Below are 13579 nucleotides of genomic sequence, written 5' to 3'. Positions count from 1 at the left end.
TTTTTTTTTTCTAGCTTTGACGGTCTAGAAAGGAGCATTGACTATTATATGTCATTTTGCTGGCTGATGAACTTGCCAAACGCCCTTCTCCTATTGATGTGCACCCACACTCAACCAGGGCTGTCTCTTCATCTGCTGCCTTCCTCAGACACACCCCTTTATCTGATTTCTGCAAGGAAGCCATGTGGTGCAAACCTTGAACCTTTATCTGGCATTACCATCTTGATTCCAGATCTCTTCAGGATGCCAGCTTTGGACGTGCCATTCTCTTTTCAATTCTGCAGTGACCTTCCCAACTGCCTCAGGTAAGCTTTTTAGTCACCCTGTTGTGTGAGGCACAGAGATCACAAAGTAGAAGAGAACAAGTTGTTTACCTGTAGCTGTGGTTCTTAGAGTGGTCATCTGTGCCCTCACACAAACCAAACCTACCTCCCCTCACTCAGGTCCTGCTAATTTTTTGCGGTGGATATGAAATGGAGATGGAGCTGGATTAGTGGGAGGCACAGAGACCATGAAGAAGAACCAATTAATTACTGCCCATCAATGCTAGGAAAGATTCTAGAGCAGGTAACAGAGGGTCTATGAATACCACGATCGCCAAAAAAAAAAAAAAAAAAGGCCATCATTGGTTTCTCAAAAACAAGTCATGGCAATCTAATCTTATCTCTCTTTTTTGGTTAGATTAAGGTAATGCTGTGGATGTAGCACATCTTGGTTTCAGTGAGGCCTTTGACATGGTTCCTCAAGATAGTCTTGCAAACAAGCTAGTAAAATGTGGGCTAGACAATGCAACTGTTATGTGGATTTGTAATTGGTTGACCACTTGAACCCAAAGAGTGCTCAGCAATGGCTCCTCTTCATCCTGGAGAGAAGTGACCAGTGGGGTGTCACAGGATGGTGTCCTTGGCCCAATGCTGTTCAATATATTTATCCATGACTTGGATGAAAGAATACAGGGCCCGCTTATAAAATTTGCAGATGACACCAAATTAGGAGGAATAGCTACTATATGTCAGCAAAGGCAGAAAAAATGAATTGTACAAATAAAGAATAGGTGACACCTGGTTTGATAACAGTACTTGTGAAAGAGATCTAGGAGTCCTAGCAGGCCACAAAATGAACACGTCAACAATGTGATGCAGCAGCTAAAAAGCTAATGTGACTCTAGGCTGCATCAGTAGAAGTGTAGTATCTAGATCGAGGGGAGTAATAGGAGCACTCTATTCTGCTTTGGTCAGACCGCACCTGGAATACTGCCTCCAGTTCTGGGCACCACAATTAAAAAGGGATGTTGAGAACTGGAGAAACCAAAATGGTGAAGGGAACTGGAGAAACCAAAATGGTGCAAGTTCTGGAAAATATGCCCTATGACTAGTGATTTAGAGGCTATACAGACCACGCATACAATGCATGTACCGACACTGCCCCCAGGCTGGCATGATGACACAGCACCAAAGGAGCACCAAAAACTGTGGTACGGGTGGCTGTGGCGTCCTTTCCACGCTCCTTTTTGCGCTGTGGAAAGCCGAGATTGGGGCTGCTGCAGCCCCAATCTGACTCTAAAAGGGATGGCCTATACAGCCCTTATGGGAGCTGGGTATGTTTAGCCTGGAGAAGAGAAGGTTATGATATGACGTTGAAATATTTAAAGGGGTGTCTTACTAAGGACGGAGCAAGCTTGCTTTTTGTTGCTCCAGAGACTATGACACAGAGCAATGGATGCAAACCATAGGAAAAGAGATTCCACCTCAACATTAGGAAGAATTTCCTGACCGTAAGAGCTGTTTGACAGTAGAATATGTTACTTCAATGGGTGGTGGAGTCTCCTTCTTTGCAGGTATTAAACACTGGCGTGATGGCCATCTTGCCACCTGTTGAGTTGCCTTGATTGTGTATTCCTGCATGGCAGGTGGTGGTACCTAATGAATTTTGAGGCCTCTTTCAACTCTATGAGTCTATGAAATGAATATGGTGTTGTCATGAAACTCTTTTTGCTGCAAGATCCCCATGTGTATTATAAAAAATAAAATTAAATTGAATTTCACTAATATCAAAATTAAAGGATATCAGCTTTCTTCTTCTTGATGAGTTCTTCTTGCCACAGCTCATGTCTCTTCAGCTCATGATCAATAATGTTCATGCAAAGAGCTCCAATTTTATAGTGAGTGATAAGCCCATGAAATTGAGAAAAGCTGTATTAAGAAAAATAATAATGTAAAAACTCAAAAGTAACATGGCTGGCTTTAAATTGAAACATCTAACACTATTTGGCCCAATCACATAGTTCAATGATTTAGTAATCATAGCAGGGTTTTATTCCACACTACACTGAGAGACAATTTGTCAGTAATTTGAGTGTTGGACTAGGACTCTTGGAAACCAGTGTTTGAATACATGGGTGATCTTAGGTCAATCACATTCTTTCAGCTCAAGAAGGCATTGGCAAATCTCCTCTGAATAAATCTTATCATGAAAACCCTATGTTAGTGTTGTCATAACCTAAAGGCATATAATAACAATAGCAAAAACAACAACAAGAACAACAACAATTTCTCCAGTGACAAATAAAACTGGCACTCTGGATCCATTGTCCCAAATGGTGGCATATGCATGTGGCCGTGCCACCATTAGGGACAGCCCACATTGTCCCGTGGCATCATGTGCACGCAGCCGCACCACCATTAAGTACCATTGTTTCCAATGGCAGTGTGGCTGCATGCATGCACACCAAGGGACAATGGGTGCTGTCCCCAGTGGTGGTACAGCTGTGTGTATGCACTACCATTGGGGACAACGCGAGCTTGCCATCTACGGATTTTGGTATCTGTGGGGTGGTGAGTGGAACGGATCCCCCATGCATACCAAGGGCTGACTGTATTACATTTTTCAAAATACAGTACAGCGGTATATGTAGTAAAATAAACATACCTAGAGAAGCAGAAAAAAATATAAATGATATTAGTAGCAAGTTCTACGCTTTGTTTCCAGTCTTCTCGCAGAACTCTGGCCAAAGCACCCAGTGCAGTTTCTATAAAATGAGCAGAAAGTGTGATCAATCCCAGCAGCAGATGCAATATATTCAGCTAATTTCTTTTTGTTTAAACCAAACAAACCCAAATGGTGCACTGTTAATACATCTTTTATCTCATATCTAGACCAAAAAGCAGACGCTTCTAATAAGCAAGAATAAAGTAAAATCCCAGCCTCACATATACACTGATGAAATCAGAGTTGGCTGCCACTGAATGAAAAAGAATCCTCAGTCTGTGGGAGAGAGCTCAGTGAAAATGTCAATGAAGCATGCAACTAAAAGGAAACAGAAACCAAATTTTCTCTCTAAGGCAACAGCAAGTGATCTGTGTTTTGAGGGTCATGCTTGCATCTCTTTCTTAAGGCTTGGGGCATGGGGGCTTGGCCATGTGCTCTCTCTGAGAACATGGTCTGGGGGCGAATAGCTTGTGGGGTGGGGCTAGGTGACAGAAGCTCTATATGCCTCAGTCCTTTGAGCTCAGTCTTTGAGGATCAGCAGCACTTTGTAGTGCATACAGTAATATTAGTTAGTTGGACAGGAACTCCAGAACAGGCAAGACTAACATGTCTTTTGCATAGCCATGGTGGAAGATACAACATAAGGTGAGCTTGAGTCTGGTATTCATGGGGCAGTCCTGGAAACAAATCCCAGTGGATACCAAGGGCCCACTGTATATGCATTTATTCTAATTTTTTAAATTTCCAATTCTTGTTTAAACCAAAGCCAAATAGAAAATAAAATACACTTGTCCCTCCACATCTGTTGCTTTGACTCTTGCGGATTCTATGTATTTTATTAATATGTCCTCGCTAACAATATCTAAGTACACCAGCGAAACTCTATGGTCAACTTTGACCAAAGGTCACCCTGAAGGACCTACAGATTCCTAGAGAGAACATTCCACTCAACACTTCTAGCTCCCCCAGCGCAAGTCCGAGGTCTATATCTGACAGATGTTGACCACAGAATTGCACTGGAGGACCTAAAGATTTCTAGAGAGGTGTTCTCTCATGTAAAAATATAGTTTTTGTTATTTGCGGTTTTTCCATATTCACAGGAGTCCTGTGCCCCTAACCCCAGTGAATATGGAGGGATGAGTGTAATAGACAACAGCAACAATTACAAACCAACATATATGCTTATTATAGCAGCATTAATATAAACATTTAAAAGGTATACATAAACTCAAACACAATCTTTGTCTTTCTGATGTGATAAGACCCAATTTGCTCATTCCTTTTTTCTAATTTCACCATATGATTTCTATGTCTCAAGCAGTCTCTCATTTTTATATATTTTACATCTTTATTGTTAAATCAGTATCTTAGCTTACTGTCAAAACTATGGTTCTGTCAGGAAAATGTGTTAAAATTAAAAGAGTAAAAAGGGAAAAGTTGTTAAATTGAAGTTGATAGATTTAGATGTTTATGAAGGTAGTTAGTAGTGTGACAGCGATAGGTGTTGATGATGGTACAAGGGGGAGGCTGGGATGAAGGCAGATGGCAAATGTTTTGAGAAAAGGAGGCTTGGAATATGAGAGGGGGGCTAGGCTGGGAATAGGAGGCGGGAGTGAGTTTTTGCGCCTGTAGAGGGGGTGGAGCTGGCAAATAATGTTGGTTTAATATAGTGACTGATGTTTGGAAAACATTAGATCTGACTTAAACGCTGTCTGGTAAATTTCTGCCTGCGTGTCTTCAATAAAGTTTTCTTGGTTTTCAAACCCTGGACTGATTGCTCACTCACAGTTCTGTATTTGCAACAGACTGACACCTGCCGAACTGACTCAAGTCCACCAATTTGAATAACTATTGTTCTCTTTGTGGGAACCTATCTGGTTTTCCAGTTTTGGGCTAACAATATTCTGGCGGCAGTTACTATATATAAAATGATCTTTCACTATTTTTTTCACTGTTGCATTTTGTTATCTTACTTGTTATATTTAGGTGATAAATCTCAGTTTTCACTTGAAAATTAATTTTTAGTATCTTGCATATTATTGTATGAATGTTTCCTCAATATTTTCTAACTTTAGAGCAATTCCACCGCATGCAGAACAAGAGCCAGTCAACTGTTGACACTTCCAGCAGTTATTTTGTTTTGTTTTGTAGACCTTAAAATTTTTTAAAGCATTTAAATGCAATCGTTGTGTCATTGTAAGATTTTTTTTTCAGATACAGCGCGCCTGCGCTATAGGTGGGTGCCCCATATGAAGCTTCCTGCTTATGCGGAAGCCACACGATGGGAGAAATGGCGCATGCACACGTGGCACACACACTCTCCCGTGCCACAAGCACAAGCCCTATTCAATTGACTGGGACTTGAGTATGCACATTTTTCAGCTTATGCGGGGGGGGGGGGGGGTCTGGAACGGATCTCTGCATATGCCAAGAGACCACTGTATTTTTCTTTCAGATCTTGACAGCGTGTAAATTGTTGTGTCTTTCTTCTTGTTTGTGTCCAGTTTTCAGCATCAGTTTTTTCTCTTATGTCCTGAGCCCATTTCAACACAGGGACAGAACACACAGGCAGGAAAAAGCAGCTTAAACCTGCTGTCATGGACTGCCCATGACTTAGAGGCACAGTCAGAGGACTCAGACTCTAGCGGGTTACAGAACGCCGCTTTGCGGCGGTCTGCCGCCGCCGCCATTTGCTCCGTGCAGGAGCTGCAGCAGCCACACCGCGCGGCTCCCGCACGGACCGAAAAAGAAATTCCAAAATGGAGCTTCTTTAAGCAGCGCCTCTATGACGTCGCGAGGCGCCAGGGGCGGACTCACGAAGTCATAGACGCCGCGACACGTGCGGACGCACAGTGTCCGATAGGTAAATATGGCGGCAGCTGTGTGGAACGGCCGCCGCCATATTGTACGTACAGAATACATACTAGGGTTAGGGGGGTGCGGAAGCACCGCCCCTTCCTAACCCTAGTACGTATTCATTACGTACTAAATGGCGGTGTGTAACCCCCCTCTGAAGACATGGAGGAGGCTGAGAGAGGGGCAGATTTGGGGCTGCCTGGATCAGCAGTCCTTGAGCAGGCTCAGGAAGCTGCTGAGGGAGAAACAGACTCAATAGATTCTAGGTTGCAGGTGGTAGGACCTATGGAGAGAAGGCAGGTCAAGGAGTCTTTCAGGAGGTCTTCCAGGCTAGAAGCCAAGAGGAGAGCTAATAGGTTTCAGCTGAGAGAAGCAGACACCTTTTAAAAGACTTCCAGCTGCAGAGGTTCTTTGCAGTCAACAACCAGTCTTGTTGTTTCTGTATTCGTTATCTGATCCCTGGACTTGCCTTGTGATGATGCTCTTACCTCTGCCCTTTGCTGTGACTGATGGACTGGTATTGTGTGATCCTTGGACTGGGCTCTGGACTATTCCTTTGCATATTCCCCTGCTGTGCTGCCCACTGTAGAGGTAAGCAGGACACCTGCTTTTCCCAAAAGTGGTTCAAAACCCCAATGTCCACACTGGCTGCTGCCAAGGTGGCCTGAATCCGCATGGCATGGCATCGAGCTACACCGCTAGGTAATTTGCCACCTCCCCACTGTCCATGTGTAACATTGCACTAACACTCCACTGCCACCTGCCTGCTGTCTAAATACCATCCCACTGGATGGCCACCCCTTTGAATGCCCACACAGTTGCATCTCCGATCTTCTACCCATATGGGGCATCAGAGCCTAGTAAAACACTGGCAAAGCACAATCATAAAGACCCTCTTCCTACATGCCCCCTTCACCTGTTCCCCCTCCTGGGCAGTCTGATTTGTGTATGTTGTAATTATATCCATTGCAGATGTCACACTCTCTCTTTTTTGCATTGCTGCCCTGACAGCTTGGGTACAGTAGCTCCGTCTTTTTTTTAAATGCTCACTTGCACTGGTGTGTTTATATGCAGCTTTAGGGTTAGGATTAGGATAGATTACTCCTTTAGAACAATCTGGTATCAGGGCATTTATAAGTCGAAGGTGTGCATTCTCCAAGCTAAATCGGAATATTCTGGGTTCTTTTTGCTCTGGTTTTTAGTTCTGGAGTGTAGCTTCAATACGGTTTCTGCGGCTTTGGAGGCATGTGTCATCTAAACACCCTATCTTCAAAGTGGGTGGAAACGGCTTTATTTGGCCTATCTGTTTCATCTCACAGTTTCTTATATTTGCTCTTGTTCTAAGTCTCTTTCTAACAGTAATTTATAAAATATTGTGGGTTTTTTCACCTTCTTTGCTGAGAATAATTTTATCTAGTTAATTTCTCTCATCTTCAAAATCTTCTAAATTGAAATCCATTTTATATCTTTCTTTAAGTTGTATCAATGCTAACCAATGTATTTTGGGTTCCAGCTCCCCCAATTCTTCCAACAGTTTCATTCTGTAGGCAGTTTTGTTGGTCCTTAGTTTAAATATCCTTATATCCAGGCCAACTGTGAAATAATCTCCATCTTCCCTGCAATGCTTCTTGCATTCCACCAATGTGGTATCTTCCTTTTTTTAATTTATCCCATCGAGTTACACTGAGTTTCTAATGTAGTGATTCTCAAAATCCCTGTGGACTTTCACCTTTCCATATCAAAGGTACACGCATCAGCCACATTTTATTTTTAAAACATTCTAACATTATTAGAATGTGATTCAATCTGATATCTAGTGTGATTCAATCTGATATCCAGGTGATTGCATTAGCCTGATAAAATAATCTCAAGTATGGTAGGTCACATCCTCCATTTTCTCTTTTATTAATCAATATTTTCCATTGAATTTGTGGCTTCTGGCTGGCCCAGTTGAAATTTCTCAAGTCTTTCTGCCACCAAAGAAATGGATTTTCATTAAAGATTACTGGGAGATTTTGAGACAAAAAGTCTGTAAAGATAATCTAAAGGGGCAATATGGGAACAAGAGGGTCAAATATGTTTAGTAATAGTATATTGTATAATGTATAGTTATGTTTGTTTGTATGTATGTTTATTTGTGATTGTATTGTTTATTTGTGATTGATTTATGTGTAAAGTGGAATTCATGTTTTTTAACCTTTGAAGAATTATTAATTATTAATTATTATTAATAAAAGAAATGAATTATTAATTTCTTATTATTAATAAAAGAAATGAATCAAGTATAATGACCTACCATTACAGATCTAAGTAAATACTTACTAAGGTTTGAAATTCTTTATTACGGTCATAGACCAGCATCAATATAAGATATAACATAGGAGAATAAAATAATACACATAAAAAGATTGCTTGGGGTAAAAATCTGCCAACTAAAAATGTAAATAATTCATTTCCATTACATTTAAGATAGCTTCAATTAAAATAAAATGAACCTTTATGGGCTTCCGCCTTTAAGAAATAATAAAAGTAGATTAGCGAGATCAGATTTTTACCAGACCTGCAGTACCAGACATGACACAATATTATGTGTTGATCAGTTGTTTTTTTCTTACAACTGATTGCTAATGCAGAAAATTGTGCCACTTTATAAGTTATATGCGAGTTCCAATCTGATAATAGGTAATTTAAGTAAAAAGCTTCAGATCTCCCAGGTACATTCAAAAGTATAGGAGTGATCAAATCTCTGCAAGCATTGCCATAAAAAGGGCAGTGAAACAATAAGTGTCCAACATTTTCTATATCTCCTGAGTTACAGGGGCATGTTCACTCATGAACAGGAGTCTTACTAAATTTACCCTCCAGGAATGCTGATGGTAGAATGTTTAATCTAGTCAGTGCGAAATATATCTGGGGATCGATAGGTTCGTGATGTAGTTTGGCACAATAAGTAGTCCTATACTGTCCCAATAAGTAAAATAGTTTACGGACTAAGTTCTATGGTTTTGGAATTCTGTGTCCTTTATGCACTGCAGAATGGCTGTTTTAGCTTTAGAATATCCCATAGACTGAAGGGTGTTAGTCCTGAGTCCCAGATTTTGTAGTTTTGCAGTCAGAGTTTTTCCATTTTGATAGGAAATTATCTGCCAAAATTAATTAAATTAAAATTAATGGCGTACGTCCCACAGGAAGAAAAGACAACTTTAGCCAGAAAAGCATCAATATTCAGGCCTCCATAGAAATTTGTCCTGTCTCCAACCTGAGTATTACATTTGGGATGCATGTTGGAATTCTTGTAATTGCTCTTAAAAATTTGGTTTGTGTTACTTCAAATGAGTTGTAATCATTAAGTGTGTACTCCTGACAGCCATACAGCATCTTGGAAATAATTTTGCTGACAAATATTTGGATGGCTGTGGATACATATCTGCCACCTTTAGAACAGAAAAAGGAAAGAAGTACTTTGGTATTTCTTTGGGCACTTGTGATGGCATGCTTCGTTTGCTAGAATTCTTATTGCTCAAATGGTCCAATAAATGGGTTCCATACTTTCAAAAAGGCATCAACTGGATTATCCTTTAGGACCCACATTAACTGGGCAATCTGAACCAATTTAGTAACCTTAACCACCCATTCTTGTTGTTGATGCTTCCATCCATTGTCATGTTTGAGCAAACAATATTCTTCACATTACTCATATTACACAATTCCAACAATAATATTAATAAATAAAAGTTTTATTTTTACCCTGCCTGTTCTTCCAGTTAATCAAATTGTAAAATCTTACTTGGAGGCACACTCAGTTTGGACAGCTTAGCTGAAACCATTCCTTCTTTCCTGCTTCACAGTGGAGAGATTCTACTCCCCTGGCTCATGTCTCCCTCCAAGCCTTCAGCCCAAAACCAAGGCAAAAGTCTCCAAGAGGCTATGATTCTTCCTTTTGGGAATTCTTTCCATATCTTTATTAACATAAAGCTAGTAATAATCCTGCAAAACCGGGGCAGTACCATGTTCATGCTGCTAACAGTCAGTCATCTATGGTCCACAGATTTCTTACATAATTTTTAACCCTTGCATTTCAAAAAAGTAGAGGTCATACAAACTTAGTGCAAAGATTAGGAAGATGTTAGTCCACTGCTTCTTTTCAAGCTGTGATTTATCCAAAACTGTTTTTCTTTTGCATTAAACTCATTTGTACATTTTGAAGATAACCCAAAATTATAATGCCATGTTAATTTTACTTTGACAGGCACTGCAAGATACCTCCCCTACTTTAGAAGCCAAATAATACTAGTGGCAACATAACATTCTGATTACTCAAATCAGATGCCCATTGATAGCAAACTCCAACGCAAACAGTTTAAAGCTCAACAGTCATGGCTTCAGCCTCCTACTGTCAAGACAGCATTCATTCAAGATTTGTAACAATCTGGGCTAAAATAATTAAGTGAGCCATTGTGATACACATGCTTAGTGAGCTATTTAAGACTAAGTAACCATGCTGTCTGCATGCACACAGACTACAAAGCTCCCTTCATTCATTGAAGAAAAAGTTGATCCAGTGTTAGTATTAATCTTAATTTAAAATTACCGTTAAGCAGAAGTTCTTCCAGATTATCAGGATTCCTGGCCAACTGCAGAATAAGTGCAGAGCCATGGACTTTATCAGAAATATCTTCATAAAGTAATTCGATATATTCATCCATGTCATTGATATTTGCTACTTCGTCAATCTGAAAAAATCATGCAGAGAAAAAGGGAAACTATTAAGAAAACTGCAGGAAATGAACTGCAAATAATTATTTGGAAAATTAAGCATGAATCCAGTGGGTCTCACTATATTCAAGAGGAAAATTCACATTAATAGCTGGCCAAGGGTTTGTGGGAGAGAAATCGTCTATAAATAAGTTTAAAGGAAACATTGAGAGAGAGATGTATGGAAAATATAACATAGGTAAAGTAATAATTATAATCATGAACATGTTGCTGGCATTTCTGTTTTTATTTTGTAAGGAAATTGTTTCAATCAATGGTCAGCTAAACAGCAAAAAATGGTAACAAACCTTGTTGAGAATAAGAATAAAAAACCTACAAAGGTATGTACTGAGATTTAAACAGTTGGGGGGGGGGGGGGAGTGGGAGATGCATCTTTTTTTCTCTTTTATATTGTCAGATGACTCTTTTTGAGGTCTTCAAGAATAGAAGATAGGTTATGGTTTAAAACTGAATATGATTTTGCAGGTCCTCTTAATATATCATAACAATATATTGACATATTAGTAGTCATTATGCTCTTTCTGCATAAAAACATGGAATAAGTATCAAAATAAATTAAAATCAGAATCAATGACCTGCTCCAGACGGGCCTTTGCAGTGCCCCCATCACGTGCTAGGGCAGCAGTTCCCAACCTTTGTTGGGCCACGACCCCCACTGGGGAGAAAAGTCCCACCCATGGTCCCCCTGATAGGTTGGGAGGCCAGGAAGGGGCAGGACTTCCAGCTGCCTACAAGCCCCAGCAGGCTTTACGGCCCCTTCCCAGCCTCCCAACCAATTAGGGAGACCATCAGGGGAGAAGGGGCAGGACTTCCGGTCACAAAGGCCTCTGGGGCTTGCAGTTCCGTCCCCTTCTCCTCGTGGTTGCCTGGCAGCCGCGGGGAGAACAGGAGGAGGCAGAGCCAACCGTCCCTTCCTCCCCACGGCTATCTGGCAACCGCAAGAAGGGAGGGAAGGAGCAGGAGGACCCCCACCCCCTTTCCTTCCTCCCCGCGGCTGTCTGGCAGCCACGGGAAGGGAGGCAAGGAGGAGGAGGCGGCCCCGCCCCCATCCCCTTCTCCTTGCGAGTGCCTGTGCCAGGGCCAGAACTCGCAAGGAGAAGGGAAAGAGGAGGGAGCCCTGCCGCCTCCCCTTTTCCCTTCGCAGTGCCTGCGCTAGCGCCGACACCCGCAGAGGGAGGGGGAGGCGGGGGGATTCCGAACCTGGTGACCCCCACGAAAGGGTTGCGCAACCCCCAGGTTGGGAACACCTGTGCTAGGGGTTGGCCGAGGGCGCGCCGCCCATATTGGCCTCACACCTAGCATGTGAGGAGGGCGTCAAAATGGTGGCGCCCTATACACACAGGCGCCGCCATTTTGACATGCCGGACGCTTAGCATCCACATGTCACGCCCCCATAAGGACATCACAAGTGTGCCATTGGCTCCCTCGCGCAGCAAAGCAAGGCCAGCAGACCGCCCTTTTTGGGCGGTCTGTATAGCGCCACAAATAATCTTTTTCTGAACTCTCTGTTTAATGATCTGCTCCAGAAACTTTCCTGGTATTGATGTCAGACTAACTGGACGATAAAAGAAGATCCCAACAATTATCAGAGAGTCTGTGAACATCCAGAAGGCAATGCCATAATCACAAAAAGTCAACATGGGTTTCAGAGAAACAAGTCATGCCAGACAAACCTAATCTCTTTCTTTGATAAAATTACCAGTTTGGTAGATGAAGGGAATGCTGTGGATATAGTATATCTTGATTTCAGTAAGGCCTTTGACAAGGTTTCCCATGACATTCTTGCAAACAAGCTGGTAAAATGTGGGCTAGACAAAGGAACTGTTACATGGATCTGTAATTGGTTGACCGGCCGAACCCAAAGGGTGCTCAACAATGGCTCCTTTTCATCTTGGAGAGAAGTGACCAGTGGGGTCCCACAGGGCTCTGTCCTGGGCCCAGTGCTATTCAACATCTTTATCAAGGACCTGGATGACAGAATTGGGAGCATACTTATCAAATTTGCAGATGATACCAAATTAGGGGGAATAGCTAATACCCCAGAGGACAGAATCAAGATTCAAAATGACCTGAATAGACTAGAAAGCTGGGCCAAAGCTAACAAAATGAAATTCAACACGGAGAAATGTAAGGTATTGCACTTAGGGCGGAAAAATAAAATGCACAGATATAGGATGGGGGACACCTGGCTGAATGAAACTACATGTGAAAGGGATCTGGGAGTCCAAGTAGACCACTAGTTGAACATGAGTCAACAGTGTGATGCGGCAGCTAAAAAGGCCAATGCTATTTTAGGCTGCATCAATAGAAGTATAGTGTCTAGATCAAGAGAAGTGTGCCACTGTATTCTGCTTTGGTCAGGCCCCACCTAGAATATTGTGTCCAGTTCTGGGCGCCACAATTCAGAAAGGACATTGAGAAACTGGAGCGTGTCCAAAGGAGGGCGACAAAAATGGTGAAGGGTCTGGAAACCATGCCCTATGAGGAACGACTTAGGGAGCTGGGGATGTTTAGCCTGGAGAAAAGAAGGTTAAGAGGTGATATGATAGCCCTGTTTAAATATTTGAAAGGATGTCATATTGAGGAGGGAGCAAGCTTGTTTTCTGCTGTTCCAGAGAACAGGACCCGGAACAATGGATGCAAGCTACAGGAAAAGAGATTCCACCTGAACATTAGGAGGAACTTCCTGACAGTAAGGGCTGTTCGACAGTGGAATGCACTCCCTCGGAGGGTGATAGAGTCTCCTTCCTTGGAGGTCTTTAAACAGAGGCTGGATGGCCATCTGTCAGGGATGCTTTGATTTGGATTTCCTGCATGACAGGGGGTTGGACTGGATGGCCCTAGTGGTCTCTTCCAACTCTACGATTCTATGAACAAGTTGGGTTTTTTGTTGGTTTTTTTTTTTTCTAGCTTTGACGGTCTAGAAAGGAGCATTGACTATTATATGTCATGTGTTTAT

General features: G+C 42.0%; 1 protein-coding gene across 6 annotated transcripts in view; it reads right to left on the bottom strand.

Annotated features, from left to right (window-relative positions):
- Positions 1-13579, bottom strand: part of KIFAP3 (kinesin associated protein 3) — a 173428-nt gene that overhangs the window by 133319 nt on the left and 26530 nt on the right. For all 6 annotated transcript variants that reach the window (XM_042461751.1, XM_042461753.1, XM_042461752.1 and 3 more), the window contains 3 exons: positions 10436-10577; positions 2929-3028; positions 2068-2192 (listed from right to left, as the gene is read on the bottom strand). In XM_042461751.1, coding sequence (XP_042317685.1) covers positions 2068-2192; positions 2929-3028; positions 10436-10577 — 367 coding nt within the window. The remainder of the gene's footprint in view (positions 1-2067; positions 2193-2928; positions 3029-10435; positions 10578-13579) is intronic.

This window comes from Sceloporus undulatus, chromosome 4, assembly GCF_019175285.1.
Source record: "Sceloporus undulatus isolate JIND9_A2432 ecotype Alabama chromosome 4, SceUnd_v1.1, whole genome shotgun sequence".
Taxonomy (NCBI): domain Eukaryota; kingdom Metazoa; phylum Chordata; class Lepidosauria; order Squamata; family Phrynosomatidae; genus Sceloporus; species Sceloporus undulatus.
Note: the sequence above shows the minus strand (reverse complement) of the source record. Positions and strands in the feature narration are given on the sequence as shown.